This window comes from Bicyclus anynana, chromosome 18 (genome assembly GCF_947172395.1).
Source record: "Bicyclus anynana chromosome 18, ilBicAnyn1.1, whole genome shotgun sequence".
Classification (NCBI taxonomy): Eukaryota; Metazoa; Arthropoda; class Insecta; order Lepidoptera; family Nymphalidae; genus Bicyclus; species Bicyclus anynana.
Genome location: NC_069100.1, coordinates 11523101 through 11550158, shown reverse-complemented (window position 1 = coordinate 11550158; position 27058 = coordinate 11523101). Strand labels below are relative to the sequence as shown.

The window sequence follows — 27058 nt, the reverse complement described above, 5'->3', positions numbered from 1 at the left end:
TTATTACTAGGCATACATAAACTCTCTACATACGCCTACATATTGTCACAAAGTCATTGACGATATGATCTTGAATAGCAGTATTAACAGTAGTATGAAAATCATCCTTAACCGGACTGATTTTTCTCTTTCAAGTTATTTTCAATAAAAATTCACAGCCTGGAGTTGGTGGTGTTACAACCCATTGCCTCGGGGAGTCCGTAAAGCCGTCGGCCCTGACCACGATCATTAACATCTGATAGTGTAGTGTAGTATTTTAACATTACACCTAATCCAACCCATTGGTAGGTCTTAGCTCCATATCCCCTCTCCTATAAGATCTGGCCCTGTAAAGTAGTTTTTTTTTTCTTTTTTTTTCTATCTAGTGTGTAGTAGTTAAAATAAACAATTATAATCATGAAAAATCAACGCTCCACTACACGCTTCCGCCTATGGCCTGTCCCACACTTCCCATAGATTGCTCACAATAGGCAAGAGATAAAAGTGCGGAAGTGATAATTCCGATCGTTTCGATAATTATTTTAAAATAATTGGTAGAAAGAATATTTTTAAGCTATCTGGTGACCTCTCTTGCGTAGTTGCGTAAGCTTCGCTTTATTTCTGATTCTTTCTTTTTCTTCTTTTGGGTTTGGTTTTTAAAATAGATTTTTAAAATACATTATCTAAATAAAGGCAGTAACTAGTTCATTATCACAGTAAGCCCACTTTAATGGCCCACAAGAAACGTGATATCCCAGTGGATATGACTTCTGCCTTCGATTCGGAGGGCGTAGATTCGGATCCGGTCTGGGTCATGCACCTCAAACGATTCAGTTGTGTGCATTTTAAATATCACGTGCCTCAAACGGTGAAGGAAAAACATCGTGAGAAAACCTCGATACCTGAGAATTTTCTTAATCTACGTGTGTGAAGTCTGTCAATCCGCATTGGGCCAGCGTGTGGACTATTGGCCTAACCTCCCCCATTCTGAGAGGAGACTCGTTGTCAACAGTTTTGAATATGAGGTGTTTGATTTTTCTTTATGTTTGAAAAAGTATAGTTCCAGGTTGGTACCATTTAATTTTCATGAAAATTGGTGCAGTAATTTTGTGTGGTGATGAATCCGGCCGCTTTACCGTTGAGCTATTGAGGCTTTATACACAGAAACTCGCTTAAAATCTTACCACTACATCTTAATTCCTATCGAGTCAGTATTGCTCGTCATAATAACGAATCTACATAAATACTAATATTATAAAGCTGAAGAGTTTGTTTGTTTGGTTGAATGTGCTAATCTCAAGAACTACTGGTCCGATTTAAAACTTTTTTCAATGTTAGATAGCCCATTTATCAAGGTAGGCTATATATTATCCCCGTATTCCTACGGTAACGGGAATCACGCGATATATTTATGAACGTGCATAGGCGGAAATTAAAGGAATAATTTTTGGGACAGCCTGTGTAGCGTCGCAGCATCAGAACAATAATTATGATGTTTATTTTACTACCCGCTAATGATTGTTCTTTTTTTCTTTTCTCTTTTTGCTTGTTATTTTTTTTTCAAAATTGTATAAGTAATAAAATCTGTACACAGTGAAAACAAATGTGGTTTGTGTTTCATCATGGTTAGGCATAATTAAAAATATGTATTTTGTAGAATAATAAATAAATAAAATATTATCACGAGTGCCAGGAGCGTTGGCGTCGGTTACAATCAAATAAGTAAATAAACACACAGATGTTTATATGAACGTTATGCACAGTGAACAGTGAAAGGCGAGCGAAGTCGGAAGGCGATCGCGGAAACAACGCGCCACCGCGTGCGATGCCCGTCGGCCATACCACATTCATAAGCGACAGCGATTTTGTAGTGGCTTGCACACGGTATGTGACTAGGGTAATCCATAAATATATACAAGTTTCCGTTTTACATTTGATTAGGGATTTGGAGATTAGACCCACCACGCTGCTTCTATGCACGCGGCGGATATTGGTTTATGTGTTAATTATTATTAATACAGACGTCTTATAAACGTACTCTGGCACGGGGATGTAACAACCCTAACTTCTAAACACAGGACTGCTATTCAAAATTTCTTGAAATAAACAACAGCTCAATATTTTCATAGCACAGGATTCAAATCCAGGACTTCATGATCTGAAACCACATAGGCTAACCACCGGACCTATTTCAAGGTAGGTATATAAAATTTTGTATCACGGTCCCCTACAATATTTCGATCCGATTTTATGGTCTTTTTCATCGATCTCCTTTTAAAAAGTGGATTCACAATCAGCGACCACAAAACGTCCCCACTCAATAAGTGCCAAAGACAACTTCTTGGCAAGGACAACTTCTTGGCACTCAATTCAAGTAGTCGAAGTTGAATTTATTGAATATTGGACTATAATTAAAGGCCTTTAGGTGTCCTTTTCTTCACCAATCATTCTAAAAGTGGGAAAACGAAATTGGTCAGTTTTTAAGTGAAATTTTCTATAAGATTGTACGTCCTTTAGAGGTAATTTTTTTTTTGTATATTTGGTAAGTAAATAAGTCGTGAAGTATTTTTAACCCTTCCTCATCCTTCCGTTTTCCAATCGTCATTTTTTGTATAAAAATAATTTTATATTTGAATAACGTTTGCCAGGTTAGCTAATAGTAATTTTATGTATAAGTACATGTGTATGAAAGTGTTAAGATGTTTTGCGTTTATAGATTATCTTACACCATTAAATATTCCATACATTGCATAAAGCCTCTTACTTCTGATTCAGTAGATCCGTTTACACAATATGGTTATTCCTTAGTTGGCGATTTATCTATTTAATGTGATACACTTTATCTCAATTGGATAGAGTCGAAATTACTTTGACTGGGACTATTAAGAAAGCACTATTCTGCTGAGATATTGCTCTTGGGTTTTTGTATTGAGCAACTTTTAATATGCGATAGTTGTGGCAATGGGTGACTTCAAGCCAACGTATTTTATTAAGTTTTGAAAGAGTCTTGACCGACTTTGATAGATCTGTAGATCCGTTTAGTTGGTCAGCATTATTTATTTCCCGAACAGCCTATTTTAGTGGCGTATCTAGGATTATTTCCTAGGGTGGGCCTGGTCCCTGTCATACCGCTGAGCAGAGTTGAATCAATAGAGAAATTTCGTTTATAATATTTGTGAACGCTGGCCTTGACCTGACCTTGGCCTGACTTGTTTGTATATTTTGTATTTTGGTGTCAAATATAGAATTCGGTATAGAATAAATAGGTAGCCCAGAATTCTGGGGTGGGCACGCCCCCCCTCCTCTATATAGGGCCGGTCCTTCCAACTTATAGGAAAAGGCCTATACCATGCTGTTCCAATGTGGGTCGGCGGGCTTACTCAGTATAAGATGTTAATGATTCATGGACTTTGTAGTAACAAAGTTGCTGGTAAAAATTGCTGAATTATCGATATATGTGTGTAAATTCCAACTTTTTTCTTCAAAATGCATTGCAATATCCGCTTGCCTACATTTACTAATGCAGTCATAAAATTCAAAGTTCAAAATTCATTTATTTCATATGGCTAGGCAGTAAAGTGTTTTTGCCGCAATTTAACTAGGCTACAAAAACGTCAATTTTATGAGGATGGATATTTATGTATCTAAATTACGTAACACTTTTTGTTTTTTGTTCAGTAAAATAAAAAAATAAAAAAAATTGTGACGTTGCTTTTTTAATTTCTAGCTCTGAGTTTGAGATTTCGAGTCGAATTATAAAAAAGTAAAGTTCGATAAGAATTGACAATACTAGCCAAAACACATTAGCCACGATAATCTATTTCAACTATTTCATGACGTCACAATAACAAATCTTATACAAACGGAGCGTTTGACAAAAATATTAGTTTAACAATAATTAGTTTGACGTTGAATACATCCAGTAACATTGCGACATCACAAAATGGACGACAGCGTTTTTGACGTTTGGAAAATTTAAAAAAATACATGATTTTAACACAATTAAGTTTTATAAGAAATCCTTAATTTTTGTTAATTAATATCGATGTATTTCGGACCCTTATTCAGCGCCGGCCCGAAGTAAATTTTAAAATGGAGCGAGATCCAATTATGGCGCCTCTCCTGTTTGTTCCTAATAATATGTAGATACCTTTACCAAATTATGAGTGTAAAGTAAGAATGGAACGCGAAGATCTCGACCATACTCTGGGGTAATCCCCTACGCCTGGAGCGACTGCTCCATTCGCCGTATGGACGGGCAGGCCCTGCCCTTATTCCATGTACACGAAATATATATTGTTTATATTAAATTTGATATGAGTCAACTACCCTATTAAGTTAGTTATTAGTTTTAATGTAGTTATAGTTGTATTATAGTTGTATGTAGTTTATTTTGCCTGTTTTCGTGGTGGCACTTGGAACGAGGTCCTAGCTGAAAATCAGCGCTGTATGCTTTTTTGCATACGAGGAGCGTAAAGCAACATGCTGAGCTGGGGACCTTTTTCTAGGTTATGCCACATATCGCAGGGTATTTATTATTCTAAGATAATTGTGATGTGTGGCATTCTTACTTTCCTAATAGGTACGGAACCCTAAAAAAGTTCGCTATTTTGAATGTCGAACGACGATTCGACGGTACGGTCTCGTACCGCGTGTGCGGGTTAACGGTTCGGAGAGCGTCATGCGCCGGCGCCAGTGAAAGCGCTTGCGTAACCAGCAGCTGAGCGCCGCGAGATGCTAATACCCTGGTGCCTATATTTGTTTTTTAACCCCCTGACGCTAAAAGAGGGGTGTTTTATGTTTTTGATTTTGATGTCTGTCTGTGTCTCACAACGGATGGACCGATTTCAATGCGGTTTTTTTTTCATTTGAAAGACAGTTTCCTTGCGATGGTTCTTAGCTATGTTTGGTTTTGGCCCAGCAGTGTAGAGTATCAGCTCTTTCCAAAACGATGTAAGGTAATTTTGGCCCCCCACATAAAGAGGCAAAGTGTACAACTAGTACACTTTGCATCTTTTTACTAGGGTAGTGGGGATCCCTTTTAGTAGGGATAGGGAAGAAAGCACTTAAGTCAAAGCGAAGCTTAACCGGGTCCGCTAGTTAATTGTATTCATATATAAATCTCCAAACTAAAAATATACATAATTAAGGTACACGTCATATACTTACCTGGCAAATCTTCCAAAATCCCCATAAAACACATAAAAAATATTGAAAAAATAATTCACTTACCTTTGAAAAATTAAATGCATGCAAAAAAATAATATACCTAGTTAATTATGTTAATAAATGGATAAAATAAAATAATAAATAAAAATATTTTTTACATAAACAACATAATAGATGTGAAGAAGCAAGACATAGTTAGATTAGAGCTAAGATAGAGATAGGTAATATAGCGTATTTACATATTAAATACCTGATGACGTCACCGGATCTAGATATAGCTGGAACGATCTAGATTTTTCAAGAACTATCTATGTCTTGCCATCCGACCACATCTGAGCTCAGTTAGTTATTTTATTGATTTTATTTATTTGTTTAGGTTTCTATTCACACCGTACCGTAATATTTATTTATTTATTTATTTATTTATTGCAAACATAAGGAAACATTAAAGTTATATAAATGAAACACTGTGTGAAAAGACTTATTTACTTAAACGACTTGTGTGTTGTGAAAAGACAGCACACGAATATTTGTACACTTTACAGACTAGAATATTTTGAGATATTAAGAGACTTTGTTTATTACTAAACAATTTTTTTTATTTTTTAGTAATAAGTCTCTTAATAAAATAATGAAGTTTTCCAAGTTATTGAAAATAAATCAACTATCAAAATACATATTTATGCCTTTACAAAAAGTAATATAATAATAGCTTCAAATAACAGCCAATTGATAATAAATCATTTTTTTTTCTTTTCGTGGCGTACAAGAGTAAGTTATGAATTCTTAAAACTGAAAGACTACTTAATAAAATGTATCATAATTAAAAAACAGAACAGCAGTTTTTATGAAACACGAAATAATTATATTAAAATATAAAGAATATCGAACTATGTACATAAAATTCATAACGATTAATAATAATCGATACGATTAATAAGCTTCTGTGTTACCAAAACAATTTAATATTACGTAACGGTGTGATAGGAATTCTTTTTAATTTAACACTTACTTTCGTCGTTTATAACCGGGCCATAACTAATGGCATCGTTTGGTGAGTATTCTATGCTATTGGTGTCTTGCACGCCCAGTAATCCGGCTTTGGCTATTCTGTGGCAGCATCCCTTGAGCAATCCTCCACAACTTCCGTCTAAAAGCCCGCCAACCATCCAGCAGTAGAAAAAGAATTCGCAAGTACCGCCTTGCGAACAAGTGCTGTCTTCATCCTTCTTATCATTCTCATATAGTTTTGTAGGTTCTATCTTTGGCGTTTCACTTATTTGTACTGTATCTAATACTCTTCCTTTCCTCTTATCTTTTGTACTATTCAGTCTATTTGTACTCAGTTCTTTGATTATTTCGTTGATTTTTTTTATCTGCGCATCCGATATAGGTTTAAATTCTGGTAACACTGTTTCGTGTGTCGCGTTCGGATAGTCGTATGCGTTTCTTTTGATGTAGGCCTCCGTTTGGATAAACATAGGCTTTTTTAGGTATTGGTGTCTTTTATTTACATAAAGTCCGTGTCTTTTGATATTGTTTCGAGCTCGATGTAGGTCGTTGGCATCTGTTTGAATAAAAAAAGAATATTTACATAAGAAGGAAACAAGAAAAGATAGGACAAGTGTTATATAGATTTTGTACAATTTAATAAGCATGAAACGTTTTTGCAATGAAAATATATGTGCTTAGATATTATAAAATACAATGTACAAATAATATTTTATCATCATCTAAGTTGCAACTAGTCTAGACTGCACAAATGTTGAAGTGGTGTAACAATTTCTTTTTACAGCGGTTTCAGACTAGCGTTTTATACGCGCATATGAGCTCGTTTTTGGAAGCGCATGAAGGCACGTATGGGCGCGCCTTTTGGTACACGCTCAACTCGTACGAGCATTGATGCACTTCTAAGCTCGTATAAGCGTGAGCCGCGAGGGACACCTCCCAGAGACACACGACACCACAGGTTCGAGCAAACACGCCTAAATATGCCCATTTACGCGAACCCAGTTGTTTGAAGCGCGTAATGAAACGCGCGTGTAAGCTGAAACGACCGCATACGCGCAAGAAAATACGCTAGTCTGAAATAACCCTTAGGGTAGGAAAAAATCTTTCCGGACTTTTGCCAGCTAGATCGATAGGGCATGTTCTAAAACTAGGGCACGTACTAAAAACACCTTTACTTCATGGTTAGCATGTTATGTGAACTGGCAAAATGTCCCGGACCTTGGATTGACGGGACCCCTATCAATAGAGGCTTAGACTTTAGAGGGCTCAGAAATAATTTAACATTAAAAATCCACATAACGATTTTTTGGGGGCCCCATCTAATGATTTTGCTACAGGCTCCAAATAGCATAGTTAGTATAGTTACGCCGCTAGTTGAAGCAAAATGTTCCTTCCGGGTCGACTGGTTATCAACAACACAGGGATGTCTTATGTCATCGTTCACGGAGTCTCAGTAATCTGTAGAAAGGAACTAGACTGTGGATTTCCTAGTCTAAAGTCACTAAGTGCAATCTCGAAAGTATATCCGGTAATAAAGCGATGGACAAGCGTCTCTAACTTTAGAATTTATGATTTCGCCCGTAACATCAATTCATCACCAACGATCCTTCTAGCGAGATTATCTATCGTGTCTAATGCATTGAGCTAGTACTATCCCACTAGTATTACATATGCGAAAAGAGATGATCCAAAATTGTATGGAGCTCAAGATCAGTCGTTTGTACCCTGGCGGAAAAAAAAGGAAATATTTTTTTTAATTACTTTTGATTATACAAATCTACGAATTTACTTTAATTCATTTACATTTAATAGTGTGGTATACCCTTTAAAACAAAAAAAAAATTTTTGAAATCGATTTTTGGTCCAACGTCTTCGAGTAATCGATGTACATAAAAAAATCCGGTCAAATTGAAAACCTCCTCCTTTTTGAAGTCGGTTAAAAAGTATGGTTGTGTAATTTTTTGACTGCCACGTTGGTTGGTTATCCTTTGTGATTTACGAAGTCTTGGATTCGAGTCAATAAAATGTTAAGTGTTTCTTTCTCTTTCGCTTTAAAATATTAAGTACTAGCTGACGCCGCGCGGTTTTACCCGCGCGGTTCCCGTTCCCGTAGGAAAACGTAGATAATAACCCTGAACTTTTTTTTATCAATATAAAGCCACGTTATTTGTGAGCGTCATAGTTTATATTTTATCCCTGTTTTCCCATGGGGTGGGAATTATACTGTGAAACCGCGGGGCGTCTGCTAGTCTTCTGTAAGAAGAAAGATCTGACTCTGTAATGTATTAAAAAAATAGGTACAAGATAATGCATAGAGCCTCAATAGCTCAACGGTAAGAGCGGTCGGACTCACCGAGGGGTAGTGGTTCGAGCCCCGTCCCTTTGGTCTATTGTCGTACCCACTCCTAGCACAGTCTTTCCCGACTAGTTGGAGGGAAATGGGAATATTGGTCATATTTAAAAATATGGCAATATATTCTTTAAAAAAAAATGCTTTTTCAACGTTTTAATAACTTGTATCAACGTAATCATCATTTTTAGGTTTTATTACCTAGTGTTAATAATAAATTTATGCTGAATACTAAGGTCATTAATGAGTAAAGAGTGTTTCGCCTCTAAATGGGTTGTGTAACCGACATTCGCCATTTTTCTCGGACGCTAAGTGGGTCGTACCGTTAGCAACAAAACAATTTTATAAAAACAAACATGAGTTCACTCTTAGTTATTGCAAAAACCTTTTGCAAGTAAATATAATAAATAAAAAGCCTTTTACTTCGTAATTAAATCTGACAATTAGGTACTATAAACTAAAAAAAAAATTAAACTAAGAAAAAAATATATTTACAAAGTACCATTTTTGTTTTATAGTCATATTTATACTGTTAATTCCAAGGATACATATTTATACTGTTAATTCCAAGATCCATATTTATACTGTTAATTCCAAGGATTACCATTTCTCCTATCTTGGGCAATTTGTTTCCACTGCGGTCCAGCTAACTTTTTGATGTCATCTTCCCAGCAAGTAAATATATTATTACTTAATTAATTATATGTTAGTTTTTACTAGTTCACTGAACTAACGAACTTTTTTCTAGCTCTTTTCGGTCCGAGGGGCGTTTGGTACCCTCGTAACTTTAATTTTAAGTTTTCGACTAATTATCATCACCATTACCTTAAAATATTATTACCTGACGTTTCAAAAATGCTTGTAAACTAAGCCTAATAAATTAATTTGACTTTGACTTTTGACTTGTGACTTTTGATGGCCAACTTTTAACGTAATAAAGACGTATTACCTAGTAGAGTCTGTTTGTCTGTGTCCTACAATATCTTGTTCTGCGAGTGTTTTTGTGAACGATTTCTTCTGGGTAAGTACCATGTTTATTTTAAAGCCATAAAACAGCATTTCCGTTTTTTGGCATGCGTATGGTTGTTGGTTTAATTAAAGGCCCATGAGACTTACACCTATGCCTTTAATAGTGAGCTGCTCTGTAGCTCTACTCTATAATGATGTTTTTATTTGCCAGTGCGTTTTGAATTAGTGTCTATAGCTCTGTCTTACTTAAAATCATAGACAAAGAGATATGGAGTCTAATTCTATGACAACATTGTAGAGTTCAAAAATAGTTATTTATGCCACTGTCATGTAATGAGGGCCATCGTAACATGAGCAATTTTCGTGTTAAGGCAAAGCCGAATTGCACGAATGCTACAATAGCTAATTACGTACAGTATGGGAGTAGAAAAACATCGTTACAGAATAGCGCTACAAATAGGCATTTTGTTATAAGTCCGCTGTCGAAAGGCAGTTATGTTTTTAGGCGTAAGTACTTATGTGTGTCTAAATGGGGATGATGACTAGGTTTGAATATATTGATTTTTATGATAAATCCCGGTAAATAAGGTCAATGTTAACTAATTTATACATACAAAGCAAAAATTGTCTGGATATTTGTAAAATAAATAAGATTAATTAATTCGTCAAAATCGTAATTAGATGAAAATTCATACAGTTTTAGCTTCCTTATATTAAATGTGACATTTCTTAATACATGAACTATAAACATAAACCCACAAATAACAAAGATATTAGTAATTTTGTTTGAACACCCATACAAATCTAACGATCATTATGTACCTACGACGTCATTAATTCGTACCCTTTTGTATGGGGCGTTTTTCAGGGATCCGCAGCGCAGCAAATCTGACCCTTTAAATCCCTGTAGCTCCGAAAGTAATGATCGCAGATAAACTGTTCCTTTTACAAAATTGCTTTACTACTCATACTCTTAATTTATATACAATTTAAAAAACTGTCATCATCGCTGGAGGGTTATATCATGGAAGTAGATGTCCTTCATCATATAATTTTATAACAATGTAAAAAAAAAGAATTGTTCAATTTATTTCTCATTGAATAAATGAATTTATCATTGAATATATTATTTGAATAGAATTCTTCTTGTTATGCTGACGCTCCGTATTACTTTCACGCGCCGATATCGCGTAATGTCAATTACAGCATTATTTGCATTGTGTTGCAAAAATATTATCGGCCCGTCATCGGCTGATAAACACATGGCGACAACGCTTGAGCGGGCGCGGGCACACGGTAGGGTTTCCTTTGCAAATTGCTGACTATTGCTTGGCCTTAGCGACAAGGTTTTCTGACCTCGAACCAATCAACGCAGCGCATTGGTACCAGACGGGTCTATGGACGAAGGGAGTCTTTCGTTTGGCAGTGTTGCTGCCCCTGAAGGGGGAGAAAGCGAATATTGGGACAAGGAAGATTAAAGAATTTGTAGGGAGTCAAGAAGGCGGTCCGGGAACACGCGAATGGTATGAAGCCACATCCACTGACCACTGGGCAAGTCAGGCAGTAAACCTCAGTAAACCTCAGTATTTCTCAATTAGGTACTTTCTTTCTTTGTGCGATACCGCCTCGCACTTGGCCGGTATTTTTATTTACGCTGCGTAAACAAAACGCGTGTTACGCAAGCAGGTAAACTTAGTTTACAATATTTACATGTTTTCCGTTACCCGAGTGCAGCGATATGTTGATGCACCTATGCGTTAAGGCGCAGCTCTTCTTATTTTTTTTAACTATTACGTCATGCATTTTTACATTTACACATATTATAAAACAAAGTCCTCTGTCGCCTCTGTTTGTTTGTGTCTGTTTGCGATTAAATCGAAAACTAGAAAACGGATTTTTATGAGGTTTATGCCAATATAATCTAGAAGTGATTCATTAAAGAAGGTTTAAGTGTATGTTGTAATTATTTGGAATATTATACAGGAATACAGTTGTTAAAGTCAAGTTGCTACATAAAGACATGTTTAAAGTTGGTAGATATTCCCATTTTATATAAGGGTTTCTAGAGTATGAAGTCTTTAAATAATTAGAATTAGTCTTTAGTCTTTAAAATAAAAAATAAATAGTTATTTCTATGTCACCCTTTTTTATGCATTTTTATTTTTTTATGCATTAGTACAACACGCATAAACAAGAGTGTGAGTTATGAATTCGTCTTTATCTGTCTCTATCTGTCGTATTGTGTTAGACAGAGCGAAACGAATTCGATACTCTCACTGTTTAGATAAAATACGTCGTTAAAGAGCGCTTCTTACTATAAATATTCTAATAGCGGTCTCCTGTTTATTATTTGAAAAAAGTGGGAGAAACGGAAGAGCTAGGAAAGTAAATGAGGGTAGAAGTAGAAAACCTAAAATATTTCTGGGTAGTATATTTATTAAAGTCATCATCATCATCTTATGAACCTATATTCGGATTTCTGCTGAGCATGAGTCTCCTCTAAGAACGAAGGCCAGATAGTTCACCACACAGACCCAATGCCGATTGGCAGACTTCACACACGTATAGAATTAAGGAAATTCTTAGGTATGCAGGTTTCCTCACGATGTTTTTCCTTCACAGTTTGAGACACGTTATATTTAATTTCTAAGCCCCAGACCGGATTCGAAGCTATATCCTCCAGAACCGGAGGCAGAGGTCACATCCACTGGGCTATCACAGTTTTATTACCCCAGTTAGTATGTAGAATTGAACCCAGGACAAAGTAATAAACAAGACAAAAACTTCCCTGTTAAAAACATGGCATGAGACGATTGACAAACTGTACTTTTCCGGAACAGAAAAAAAACTGGTCACACTCCCCCTTAAAGATTTCACTGTCACCAGAACGCAAGTACGCATAATACACCCATCTCCCTCGCACCCATGGACGCGGCGTACGCAACTATCTCTCTCTAATAGTAGATTCCTTCACATTTCTCGTTCCTGTATAGTACACCGCAATGTCATTGACTCCCGTTAAGCAATGTATGAAAACGAGTTTTTAAGTATTACCGTCAGTTTTTATGCTAATTTAATCTTTTACTAAATGCGGAAGTGAGAGGTTTTGTTTAGAATTACGTATAAAAAGGCTTTGTTTCGAGTGACTGACGGATAGGCGTTAAAAGGTTCTATACAATATTGTCAAATGGTGATAACAAAAAGAATACCGAACTGTGAACAGTGAAGTTAATAAATTTTCACAGTTTCAAATAGAGGTCTTCTCAGACTAACTTTACAACCACTTACTAAGGATGTACAAAAAAGTATTGACACGGAAAAGGTTGTTGCGTTGTTACATGGTCTAATTCACTAAAGAAATTTTGAACAAAATGTAATGCGTCAATAAGCAAAAATAGGTTTTAGTATGCAATTAATTCTGTACTAGCTGACGTCGCGCGGTTTCACCCGCGAGGTTCCCGTTCCCATATGAATACGGGGATAATATATAGCCTATAGCCTTCCTCGATAAATGGGCTATCTAACACAGAAAGATTTTTCAAATCCGACCAGTAGTTCCTGAGATTAGCGCGTTCAATCAAACAAACAAATAGACTCTTCAGCTTTATAATATTAGTATAGATTCCTCACTTCTGTGTTATAATACTAAAGCCAAACTCAATGTGCAATGTTTACTAACAAACAAATTAAAAATGAGGGTATAAATCACTCATCATTTCATTAATTGGTTCACACACAAGTCATTAAAGTAATGAAAATAAAGTTTAATAAGCTTTGAACAATTAGATATACCTAATACCTTTTGAATAATATTAAAAAAATAATACATTTTTTATTGACAAAGAATACAGGGAACATCAGTTAACTTATCCTAGTAACAATACAAATCATGTCCAAAAATACATACAAATGCAAAAAAAATACATACAAATACAGTGCCTATTCCACATGGAATGGTGGCAAGAATACTGCAATTGTCACTAATCGAGGCGCATGAATAAAAAAAAAAATGTATGACTGCGTTTCTACCTCAATTTCCAAATTGATTGTTGATTTAGTTAGATATCATGTTTTGAATGGGCTCTGGAACTACTGAACCGATTTAAAAAATTCAGTGTTGGGAAGTTACACTATCCCTAGTGCTACATGCTTTTATCCCCGTATTCCTACGGGAACGGGAACCACGCGGGTGAAACCGTGCGACGTCTTTTTAATTAGCGAAACCCAGTGTTACGCATCTTTACTCTTTAGTAAAGTATCGTTGGGATTGACAATGGACAAAGTTGGCGGTAACAATTAGTAAAATAATGAAACTTTTATACTTTCATAGATAGCATCGCCAGTTATCAACAGGTAAGATCGCAGTCAAGCGCTAACTTAACTTGTCATCGAATGTTAGCACCATTTAGTTACTTCATCGAATATTTGTTCAAACATTGGCTTACAACAACCAATTTGTTTTGTTGGTCATATTATTATACAACGGTTCTAACAGCCAGTGCCGGATTTCAACAGTAAAAATATTTGCTACGGCCCTGAAAAATAAAGGGGAACTGCGTTTTCAAGTGTATTGATCTACAACTCTACGTAATTATCAAAGTAAATGTTATTGGCATGTCCTGAATTTGCTTGAATATATAATACTGCAATGTCATCTCTGAGTTTTCTATATCTTAGAGTCCAATAGTGTTTATAGTAATTAACTGTCCTATTAAACACCATCGATATTCGTATCGACATCTTAATATACTATAAATGCGAATGGTCATTCATCAAGATATCTCGAAAACCGTACAAAGTTAAAATTGGGCAGAGAGTTAGTTTATAGGAAGTAGAGGTCCACTAAGACAGGATTTTGCGAGAAGGCCTAATGGCGGACGAAGTCGCGGGCGTCCGCTAGTTCGATATATTGACAACTTATCATCATCATCATCATTACGTATTGATTATTATTTTACCACTTAGCAGATTAAGAGCCCTGTGATTGACTCTACGCCCTTGCCTAGTCTGGCACTGACTACCGCCTCGGGCAAGCCATATTGGCGCTGCACCCAGAATTGCGTACTACAACTACCTACTAGATATTTTAAGGATATCATAGTTCTAAAAAGATTTAATACAAAACAGCAAGAAACAAAATAAAACACAAGCGTGTTTTTAAATGTCATTATCAATTTATATCAAATAACACACACTTCCCTCGCTTTATGGTAAGCGCTCCTATCCAGAAATTGCAGAAACGTGACAGGAAAGTAAAAATAAAATCCAGTAACGGATTTCAAGGCCATGATGATTGATTGGTCTTGTCTCCATAAGGAAACTACTTACTATACCTGTCGTCTCGAATATTCCTGACTTCGGTACCCGACTTATTTGATCTACGAGCCAAGCCTATGTTTCTCAAGGTATTTGTCGAAGCTTTTAGCTTTAGGGCCTTTGACTGAAACAACTTCCGGAAATATAACAAAAGCTACATTGCTATGTAATTTATTTTATTGACATAAATATTGCTTTTCAATACGATAACATTTATTATCTGTAGATATATTAAGGTCTAAGATAGTTTTGTAACCTACGTGCAAAGCTTTCTCCCAATATTGGCAAGTTACATTCCTAGAATATTTGCCAAAGTTTGTTTCCTAGAAAATTTGCCAAAGGTTGTTTCCTAGAAAATTGGCCAAACATTGGTTTGACAATACCAAGTTGTTGGCCATAATATTATACAACGGTGGAATTTGTGACATTTGGCGATGACATAACGCCAGCTTCACGTAAGTATTGAGTAACTGCTCAATTAAGAATGCACTTCTTTGAGATCTGACCCCTTGACTCATAAAGACGTGATTGTAAATATCATGTATAATTTACATTTTTTTAACAAGTTTTTTTAACCTGTAATATTTGTTTTTAACAACATGCAACCGAATGTTGTCCCCAATCGATTAAACTGAGTTTTGCGTACATTATCTTAGTTTTACTGTCTCACAGTGCTCACTGTGTTTAACCTATGTGGTTTTAGATCACAAGGTCCTGGGTTGGAGTCCTAGGTCGGGCGTTGAAATGTTTCTCCTCCATTCAATGAACCTCTTATCAAGAAATTGACAGTAAAACTTCTTAGCCTAGAGTTGGGAAGTTGGTGGTTTTACACTCTCATGCACATTTGCTATTGTCCTGTTTTACTAATGTGTAGCTTAGAACCTCCACGCTGGTCGGTGTCATAATGATCAGAGGTTAATGATAGTATATGGGACCGGCCGCCTGCTGTGCTCAGGAGGCGGAGTATATCCTCTTCTACTAAAAGGCAGGCCTGGCCCTGTCATCATTAATATCAGCCAGGCCTACCTCGCTTTTCCAATGCGGTTTGGTGTGCTTAGAGTGATAATATTATCGTTTTTACGATCGTTATCAAAATAAAAACGTTATGACAGACCAACACGACTTAAGAAGAATAGTACATTCTGCTTCTCTTCTTCTTCTAACTTCCTTACTCCGGGCTAAGAAATTTTACTTTATTTCTTAGAATAAAGAAAAACTGTTCATACTCAAGACTCGAACCCAGAACCTAGTGATCCGAAGAGGAGTGGTCGTGTAGCAATGTCTTTGCGAGTGACGTTTACAATAAAAACAATAACAATATGTAACAATTTCTAAGGCTCAAGACCGTGGGAGTGCTGGTGTAATGTAAAAGTTGTTAGTTTCACTGATGGCCGCGCAAAAAACAGATAAACGCTGGGAACAGAGCTTGTATAGCACGAAAGTGTTATTGTCATTAAAATTATTTGACAGCTCCGCGCGTTTGTCACGAAATTGGGTTAGGATTCGCAGACGCTCGAGACTTGGGTTCTATAGTATATTTCAGTAAAAATTACAAAGGCCACGCATCCTTCCTTTTCCTATATGGCAGCGTTTCCCGCATCAGGTGGGTCGCGGCCTGGTCGCCAAAACAAAATACCGGGTCGCAGCTTTATGGAGGCAATGCTGCGACTTTAAAGTAATAAGAGATGGTCGAATTTATTTCTTGACTAACGAGACAATTAATCGCTCTATGTATGTTTTTATGTATATCCAGCGATATTTCCGTCTTTTGTGGACCATTTTTGAAGCCGTTTCTCAAAGAACTACAGAAATATTGTAATTTTCAAAATCAAAAAAAATTCAAAATTTTCAAAATTCGAAATACGACACTGGATTGGTACCGCCTTCAAACTGATCAGAAGGTAGCACATAGGTGCGATGTTATTTTTTGCTTTTTAGTTTAGAGTATTTTTTGTGATGGAAGTCGGTTGAATTTTTTTTATTAAAATGTTTATTTAGGTAATGTTTATCTCCTAACCAAATTTCGGTGATGACGGCTAACTTGAGACTAGCCAACACACACTCGAAGCTACGAAGATCTCTTAATGGCTAAAACGCTTGGAGGCATTTGGATTTGCTTTCATTTACACACAAGAACTAATAATATGTAATTTGTAAATGATAGTTGTATGTGATGATTATTTTAAAATTGCAAGTGCTGTGTTTTTGTAGGCTTTTAGTAGAATCTGCTTTCCTAATCTGTAGTAAAGTCGAGGCAAGTACACAAAGGTAGAGAACAAACTCAATATCAAATTTGTTTCAAGCGAAACGAATAATTTCTTTTCTTTTAAGAAATGGTTTTTCATTTAGCGTTTAGATGGACCACTTGCTTAAGTCAATAAAAATTAAAGTCACACACACAGCCGCATTAACTAAAGTGTACAGTTTGTAGATAATATAAGATGGGTCCGTAGCCAAGCTTACACATCAATTCTCTATCTACAAACGCTAAATGGAAACGCTTCGAAAACTAAAAGTATCTATGGGAATAACATAAGCGACCGTCAGGTTGATCACGTGACCTATCGATGACGAACGTCATTCCTATATTTTTTTAGTTTTTGAAGCGTTAGCGATCCTAGAAAGAGATTCACGAAGAACAATACAGGCTAATATAGAGTGATAGGGCATATAGAGCTGAACTGATATTTTTTTTACAGTGCAAGCAATAAACATTTGTATTGACATTGGTTTATGAAAATGTTTTTGAGATGGGATATTGAGACAAATATCTTAGCAATACATGGATCCACAGTGGCGGTGCCGAGTCAATCGCGGGGCAGAGAGAAAAACTCCGTGCAAAGTCCAGGACTTGTGACCAGTGGATTAAGGAATTAAGGATTAAGGAATTCCTTATATGACATACTTTATTCTGTATTAGATACATTGACGGCATTTTTCAACTAATAAATTGTTACGATTTAGCGATTTAGCGTTCCGGTACGATGCCGTGTAGAAACCGAAAGGGGTGTGGATTTTCATCCTCCTCCTAACAAGTTAGCCCGATTCCATCTTAGACTGCATCATCACTTACCATCAGGTGAGATTGTAGTCAAGGGCTAATTTGTAAAGAATAAAAAAAAAACTTTTTATTAGCAAGAAAAAAATACCACTAAAAATTACTACAGCAAAACTTGCTCCATGTCTTTATCAAAATTTGCACATATTTGTGCAAGTTTTGAAAAATTAAAAATGTATGTAGAATGTACGTACAATGGAATTCTCAGTTAATCTATTCTGATCTAAATAGCAATGCACTTCGACCAAGCAGGGCTAAGCGGCATTGCGTCACGCATTACGACAGCCGATTTTGACAAGAGCATCATTGCGCAACTCGAAAGCGAATCTAGAAAGTTCGCTAATGACCGTGTTTTGGCCTTAACTGGCCCATATAGTGACGTCACGCGGAAAATAGACCATTTGGTGACTCCAGCATTGGTTACAGATTCCTATTCCCTCTAAACCTGTATTCTACCCTGTAGTTTGTCGTGGTGGTCGTCTAGAGTTTGTCGTGAGATGCTCATGCTTAGACACTTTTGTTTCATTAATTTTATTTAACAAAATATATAAAAAAAACACTTAACTCTACTCGATATCGTTATGAAGCAAGCTTTTGTTAGGTGTCACGACCCTCAGCAAGGAGGATAAAAACCATATTTGGATATGGACAGACATCTTCTAAGAAAATCTCAGTAAGAATTCTTAACCTGGAGTTGGGAAGTTAGTAGTGTACCTCGTGCCTCAGAAAGCACGATAAGCCGACGGTCCTGTTCCTAATCATTAACATCTGATGGTTATCATCTCAAGCCCGCCAACACGCATTGCAGCAGCATGGGGGTCAAAGTTCCAAATCTTTGACGGCCTCCGTGGCGTAGTGGTATGCGCGGTGGATTTACAAGACGGAAGTCCTGGGTTCTATCCCCGGCTGGGCGATTGACGTTTTCTTAATTGGCCCAGGTCTGCCTGGTGGGAGGCTTCGGTCGTTGCTAGTTACCACCCTACCGGCAAAGACGTACGAGTACCGCCAAGCGATTTAGCATTCAGCGGACTAACAAGTTAGTCCGCTTCTATCTTAGATAGCATCATCACTTACCATCAGGTGAGATTGTTATAGAGTTAACTTGTAAAGAATAAAAAAAATAGAAAAAAAATAATAAAAATTGTTAAATGCTAATAATCGCTTAGCGCTATGTTTTTAATAAGTAGCGACGTTGTTCGTTGGTATAAATAAGATAGCTTCATTTTTTCCTCGGCAAATTCTGTCACAATCTCACCTGATAGTAGATGATGATGCTCTCAAACCGTCACAAACTCCTAAGTCTTCATAAGAAGGTAACAGAAAACGATCTGATTAAAAAAAATCTCAAAATAAATCCAATTCAGGAGTCAAACCCCAGATATCTTTATAAGACAATAGACCAATAGGCCAATGAGGTAAAACCTAAACTCATTTCCTATATGTTAGAAATTGCAAAATGTTACTTTAACGTGTTCAATAGAAAAAGTGTTTGCAAACGGGAAAAGAATTGAGACAGTAAAACTAAATTTTGATAGTAAATGTGAAACGCGAAAATGCACTTTATATTAAGTATGAATAAGATTCAATATCGATTCTTACCATCGACATTTGCGGTCATAAAAATAATATTGATTGTGTTATTCCGTATTCGATAATACGCTTTATGTAATACATTTTAAAGTTCAATTTTCCGTGTAGTGTAAACAACTCTCATTTTTCATAGTTGCGTGACAAAATGTAGCGTGTACGCAAATGAAGGGTGGTTGCGATTTTAATTATCATGTTGTCAGTTTCGAAATAAGGTTGAATTTTGTTTGACAGCGTTCTATATATGAATTTTTGATGAATTTTGTTTTTTTTTTCATGTTTTATTGGCTTGCGCTTGACTACAGTCATGCCTGATGGAAAGCAATGATGAGGTCTAAGATGAAGCGCGCTTGCCTAGAAGATGCCCATTCACTCTTGCCTTGAAGGTGATCAAATTATAAGTGTCAGGAAACAGTCAAATTATATGTGTTAGCAGTTCTTAACGTTGATGCAAAAAGTTTCGACTGGATGTCGACAACAAAAGGATGCCAATGTTTAAGGTGTTTCGCTGTTCTGTGGTAGAATGGGGATGAAAGAACTAGATTGTTAACTTCCTGTGCACACTCATACGTAAATTTGTTTTGGGCACCTTCACACATCCACATAGTTTTATGTTAAGCCTTATTTAAATAAATAGGAAAAGAAATAAATAGGTGAAAATTTGATAAGATGCCAGGTAAAACTAATTCATGTATAGTTTTATACAATATCATTAAACAGCGTTCTTATCATAGAAGGAGGATTAAGTTATTAAGGGGATGTTAGGCAGTGGTGTTTAAGCCCAACATTCTGTTATGAAGTGGCTTATGACGATTCTGTACCTGAATTCTGTAAAGTTACAGCGCTTTCTGTAACGGATAGACCGACCCCCAAGTAACATTACTCTCTTTCGCCTTACTGGTAAAACACATTTGGCTGGTGGGAGGCTTTCGGCCGTGGCTAGTTACCACCCTACCGACAAAGACGTACCGCTAAGACGTACGATGTCGTGTAGAAACCGAAAGGAGTAATAAGTTAGCCCGCTGTCATCTTAGATTGCATCATCACTTACCATCAGGTGAGATTGTAATCAAGGGTTAACCTGTAGAGAATAAAAAAAAGAATAGGTATGGAAGAGATCAGTCTCTTCCATACCTATTCTTTTTTTTATTCTTAATAAGGCGAAAAAGATGTTTTCTTTTTCGCCTTACTTGTAAAATACAGTACTTAATGCAGAATTTTGTTGAAATTTAATGTTGAGCAATATTTCATAAACATGTCATTATATCAGGGGTCATCACATGGTCATCATACTCATTAATCATCAGTAGTAAGCCGCAAACGGTAGTTTTACACAACACTTTTCCCGGTTAAGTAAAGGCTTGGTCACATTGACGCTATTACATACATTCGCGATAAAAATGGCGTCTTATATTTAACTGTTCTTCATGGTACTCGGTCTTCTTGGTGTTTGCTATCTCACGGGTTTACTCGGTGCAAAAAAAGAAATACATAAACAAATAGTTATAAACTGTATAGTAAAATGATTAGCAAAATTTTTAAACTGAATATTGCGACTCACTTTCTTTTTGGAATTAGCAGTGCAATGGATCAGTTAAATGTACAAAGATTTTTCTAAATATGAAAAACCGCTTCCAGTTCCTGAGATTTGAGCGTTCAAATAAACAAACTAACTCTTTGATTTTTTTTCGTGAAACACTGAAACCAGTGCAAAATATTCCAAATAGACTTCAGCTTATTATAAATAATATTGATAAAAAATATTTTTCAAAATTGGTTAGTAAATGAATAAGTTATGAGGTAAGAAACATAAGAAAAATCATACGCGTTGGATTGAGAACCTGCTCCTTTTTTTGAAGTTGGTTAAAAACTTGACAAAGCAGCAGCTCCATTCAGGTCTGACATTCATTGTGATGACCACCAAGAGAAGTATTCTTCTGACAAAATAAGCCTCCAAGCAAATTATTCTTATAGTATGATGATAAGTATCTTATACAATAAGACCAATTTTTATTAGTCTTAATTTAAAATTAGTCTTTAATTCCCAAAGCGAATTAGTTTCCCCCAAGGAAATTAGTCCCTTGATATCGGAATATCATATGATACTGGCAAGGCCGCCATATGAATTTGCAAGGCCGCAAGCAAATTCACTTTCCGTCGTGTTACTGCCCTTTTTTTATTCTCAAAATTCAAAATTCATTTATTTCAAGTAGGCTCAGTTTACAAGCACTTTTGACACGTCAGTTGACTATTTGTAAAGATTCTACCACCGGTTCGGAAGGCAGGTTCTGCTGAGAAGATACCGGCAAGAAACTCAACAGTTGCTCTTTTTAAAAAGTCATACAGTATTACAATTTACATTTGATAACAATTAAATTACAATTTCTTATAGTTTTATTTCCTGTGTGAAGGTGGAAGCTGATCCAATGGCCTCCAAGCACCTTTGTCGTTAAGGAACTCATCAATAGTGTAGTAACCTCGACTAAGTAAATGTTTTTTAACACATTGCTTAAAGTTGTGCATTGGCAAGTCCATCACAGTCTTGGGGATCTTGTTATAGAAGAGTACACCCAAACCCACAAAAGATTTTTTAACTCTTTGGAGACGATATGCAGAAATAACTAACTTATGCCCGTGTCTAGTAAGACGTGGGTTTAGATCTCCTTTTCGTTTGTACAAATTAATATTTTGTCTCACATAAACTATACTGTTATATATATACTGACAGGCTACTGTTAAAATGCCTATTTCTTTAAACTTTTGACGAAGGGACTCGTCAAAAGTTTAAAGAAATAGGACTAAAGAAAAAGGGACTCGTCAAAAGTTTAAATCTCTACAAGTTAGCCCTTGACTACAATCTCACCTGATGGTAAGTGATGATGTAATCTAAGATGGAAGCGGGCTAATTTGTTAGGAGTAGGATGAAATCCACACTCCTCTCGGTTTCTACACGATATTTTACTGGAACGCTAAATCGCTTGGCGGTACGTCTTTGTCGGTAGGGTGTAACTAGCCACAGCCGAAGCCTCCCACCAGCCAGACCTGGACCAATTATGAAAACTTCAATCGGCCCTGCTGGGGGTCTTGTAAATCCACCGCATATACCACTGCGCCACGGAGGCCGCCTAGAGATTAGTATGTGAGTAAATTAAATCTTCCAATTCTATGCTAACTTTCAGACCACATTGTCACTTGTATGGTAACTTGAAATTGGATGGCATCTTGTTAAAATAAATTGGTAACCATAAAATCAGCAAGGTGTGCGACGCTTAAGTAAATGAAGTGAAACTTTTATCACTTCTCATGATTATTTGTTTGGAAACCGTTTTCTCACGGATTCAATTGATTTTAGAATTGAAATTTCGGCTCATTAAAGTATGAAAGAAAAGTTGTGAATCCAATTAAATAAATGTAAATATATGAATTCCATACAGACTCAATATTAGCACTTTTGTAAAACTAAGACAACATTGAGTAGTAATTTTACCACTGGTTTGAAAAGCCGATTACACTGAGGGGAAACTCAACAGTTGTTCTTTTTGGAGTTACTTTATCTCCCAAAGGAAAAAACGAAAAGGCGGAATCTTTATATCACATTATTGTCCAACCGTCTATTTGTTAAGATCCTTTATTTATAAACTGGCTGACGTCGCGCGGAATTAAGGGAATAATATATAGCCTATAGCCTTCCTCGATAAATAGGCTATCTAACACTGAAATAATTTTTGAAATCGTAAAAGTAGTAGTTCCTGATATTAGCGCGATTATTCAATCAAACAAACAAGCTCTTCAGCTTTATAATACTAGTGTAGATATGATTTTAACAACAACAACAGTTAGTTAATTTTCAATTTTATACTTTGTCATATGTGCAGAAGAAAGCAAAACCAATTGTTTACATGAATCGAAGCAGGCGTCACTTCACGGAAGTTCGTGATGTAGAATAAGTAACATGATTTATTTTGTTATTCCGCAAAAACCAGTCAAAACTGTAATGATGGATGGTTAGTTACAAAAATACTGAAATAGTTAAGCCATGAGCTGAAGATAGCTACGAGTAGGATGACCAATTTGTCAAATTGCGATTGTCAGAAAATGTCAAAATAAAGTGGTTTTGTTTAATATTTATTTATCAATGTTAATTAATTAATTAATTATGTTATTGTAATTGTGTAACACCAACTCCATAGCGAGATCGAAAGAAGTTGGTGGGCTTAAGAGCAATTTTATTCGGTGCAATTGTATTTGACTGGTGTTTGATAGATCCTGAAGGTTCAGTATTTAAAAAAAAAATTGTTTGACAGAAGCTTACAGTGTCTTACTTACTGTATACATAAATTAAAAACAAAGAAAATAACAGGGGTTTTACCTTGTCTATTATATTAGAAATAAAATGCTTAACTTAGGTCTTTATTAGTTAAAATGTACAAAATAACAAGTAAATCATAAGTTACATAGAAAGCAATATTTTATTATTATTAAATTTTATGCGTAACTAAATAAAGATTCGTTTCCGTTAGTAGTTTTAAATAAAAACAAACTTACCTCTTTCGGAAAAAGCGTCAGCACCGGAAGAAATGTCCTGTAGCCCTTGCTCCTCAGCGCCGACATCGTTAGCGGGAGTTTGATCACGAAACACAACGTTGTCATTGAAATTCGGACCACCGTGTGAGTTCGTCTGTACGGAATTCACTGTGTTTACGGAATTTACAGAGTTTACGGAATTCGACCCGCTGTCCGGAGCGTACGGAAACACCACGCGAGGGCTTCGCGCTTTCCACCCATTCACATTAGGACCATAGAACCCGGTTCTAGGAGGCGCGTACGTTTGGTACGGATCGAAACTGAAGCTCGGCGCGTAAGGCCGACTGAACCTGCCTTGATAAAACTTTGGATAACGCAACCTTTGTAATTCGTAAAACCGTTCGTTGCCGTCGATTTTCAATTCGTCCGGCGAAGTGAATTCGTAATCCGAGGTATCATCGAACTTAATTTTGGAATCGTATTTCTTTGTTAAGTCTATCTCTCCCAAACCTAACGGCTGTTGGCTCTCTTCCTCGTCTAGGAATAGGATGCGTGAGTATTTTCGTCGCGTTTTAGGGATGAACATAGGGTAGGTTCTGGGTTTTTGGTACAGGGTGAGTGCGCGACTTGGCTCAGCCACAACATACGACGCAGCCACTATGAGAATCACTTTCAAATTGTTTGCTAACATATTGAAGCGGTCACTGATCTTCATAAATTCACTTTCATTTTCCGTTTTTTTTTCACGCTGCTTCTACTTCGCGACACTTTGTGTAAATTTTGTTTTTACTTTTTTTTATTGGAATGTCATTTTTTTTCTAACGCGTGTGGCTCAGACGGGGATCGAACGCGGACTGGGGCTGCCGCGGCCCCCTCTTTTAGATCACTGATCTTACGTAAAGGTACGCAAAGGTGCACGGTCGTGACGTTTTTACGTAATCCCAGGTTGGTGATATCGTTGCTTGGCAACCGTTTTGGTGTGACTTTGTTTCTGGATTATCCGGGTGATTTTTATTGGGAAATCATTGGAATGATATGTCGCAGTTATTATGTATAATATCTATACTAGTATTATAAAAAGGAAAGATTTGATTGTTTGTTTGTTTGTTTGCATTGAATAGACTATAAAACTACTGGACCGATTTATAAAGATCTTTCACCATTAGTATCATACATTACTAATGATGAACATAGGCTATATTTTATCCCCATATTCTTAAGAGAACAGGAGTTACGCATTACATTTTTTTTACTGACAGAATCTATTGCTGCACAGGAGTTCTATCGTTACGTAAATTACGAACTAATAAATATTTCTTTAATTATCCTTTATTATATTTTAACTAGCAGACGCCTCGCGGTTTCACCCGCTTTATTCCCGTTACTGTGGAAATACGGGGATAAATATAGCCTATGACACTGACATACTTAACAAATAATGGATAAATATTTCCAAAATCGGTTCAGTAGACCAGCCGATAGACGTCCACTGCTGGACATATGCCTCTTGCGTGGACTTCCGCCAGCATCCAGCGGCTCCTTGCAACTCGCTTGATATCCTTGGTCCGCCTAGTGGGGGGTCAACCAACACTGCGCTTTCCAGTGTGGGATGGCCATTCCAGCACCTTGGGACCCCAACGTCCATCGGCTCTTCGAACCATGTGGCCTGTTCATTACCACTTAAGCTTCTGGAATCACTGAACTATGTCAGTGACTTTGGTTCGTCTGCGGATCTACTCATTTCTGATTCGATCACGCAGAGAAACTCCAAGCATAGCTCGTTCCATCGCCCGCAGAGTGACTTTGTGCCTCGTAATAATATTAGCAAAGATAACAATATGTTCAGTAGTGTAACTGCGTCGTTGGTTCAATGATTAGCCTATGTGACTTCGTCACACGAGGTTCTAGGTTCGAATACTAGTTTAAGCTATGAAATACCGAGCTTTTCTTTCTTCTAAGAAATTTTCAATGCAATTCTTAGACTGGAGTTGAGAAGTTGGCGGTGTTACATCCCCGTGCTTGGGAGAGCACGTTAAGTTGCAGTCCTGGTTATTATCATTGACACTGGATAGTGTCAATGTGTGCTCGTTAAATAATTTAACATAATGCTAAAACCGCCAATCGGCGTCGGAGCAGCGTGTTAGGCCTAAGCTCCATATCGAGGGAGGGAAGCCTGGTTCTATATTGGGTTTTTAAAATAGGATGACAATTACATATTCAAATTATTCTCGTTTCAGTTAACAGACCACGAAATTATACATTTATTCTAAGAGCGCCCTCTACCAACGCCTTTACATATAAACCTCCTTCAAAGCCTCTCTCTAACGCTTTGAAAACGCATCAATGATAGTAGTTTCGTTACTTGCAAATAGATGGCGCTGGTATGAATCTTATTTTTCAGTTGAAAAGAGTTCAACGAGCATGAGGTTCATTGCTATTATTTTGAAACTTGTCATATTTATTTATTTAATAATTTGAATTGAATTTAATATTATATTAATATTTGAATTTAATATTATAATAAAAATATTTATGTATTATATTAAACTGTAAAATCATGTACAAAAACAAATTTCTTTTCAAATAATATAGTGATAATATGTTATTATAATAAATCGATTAGGATATTTTTTTTATCCCCCTATTCTCACGGACACGGGAAGTACGTGGGTGAGACCATGGGGCGTTGCCTAGTTTTATATATATATTAATATATATATATATATATATATATATATATATATATATATATATACAATTTCATAAAAGTAAATTGCTGTTATAATATAAACTATTTTTTTGGTTTGTTATAATATAAGAGGCAAATATTTAAAACAAAATAAATGTGAGGAGATCCCAAAAAATATCTAAAAGTAAGTCAATATTGTTTTTTTAGAAGGTAACAGTTACAGATGCGAAGTTCACTAAGTCGGCGTATATTTTACATTTTTGTCTGAGGAAATATATTTATTAATTAATCCATCCATATGAACGAACATATCCTGAACGACAATAAATAAAGAGAGTAAAATGCGGGCAAAAACCATATAAACAAAGTGTTTACGTTGGGTTGTAAACTTCCTCTTTTTCTCGGA

General features: G+C 36.2%; 1 protein-coding gene across 2 annotated transcripts in view; it reads right to left on the bottom strand.

Moving 5' to 3' along the window:
- The window catches only part of LOC112050031 (transmembrane protease serine 6), a 47851-nt gene extending 23014 nt beyond the window's left edge, over positions 1 to 24837 (bottom strand). Inside the window, exons 1-2 of one of the 2 annotated variants that reach the window (XM_024088155.2) lie at positions 23985 to 24837; positions 6161 to 6715 (exon numbers count right to left, since the gene is read on the bottom strand). In XM_024088155.2, the coding sequence (XP_023943923.2) occupies positions 6161 to 6715; positions 23985 to 24678 (1249 nt within the window). In that variant the 5' untranslated portion in view covers positions 24679 to 24837. The remainder of the gene's footprint in view (positions 1 to 6160; positions 6716 to 23984) is intronic. The other variant, XM_052886942.1, reaches the window with a different exon arrangement.
- Between the last annotated feature and the right edge of the window lie 2221 nt (positions 24838 to 27058).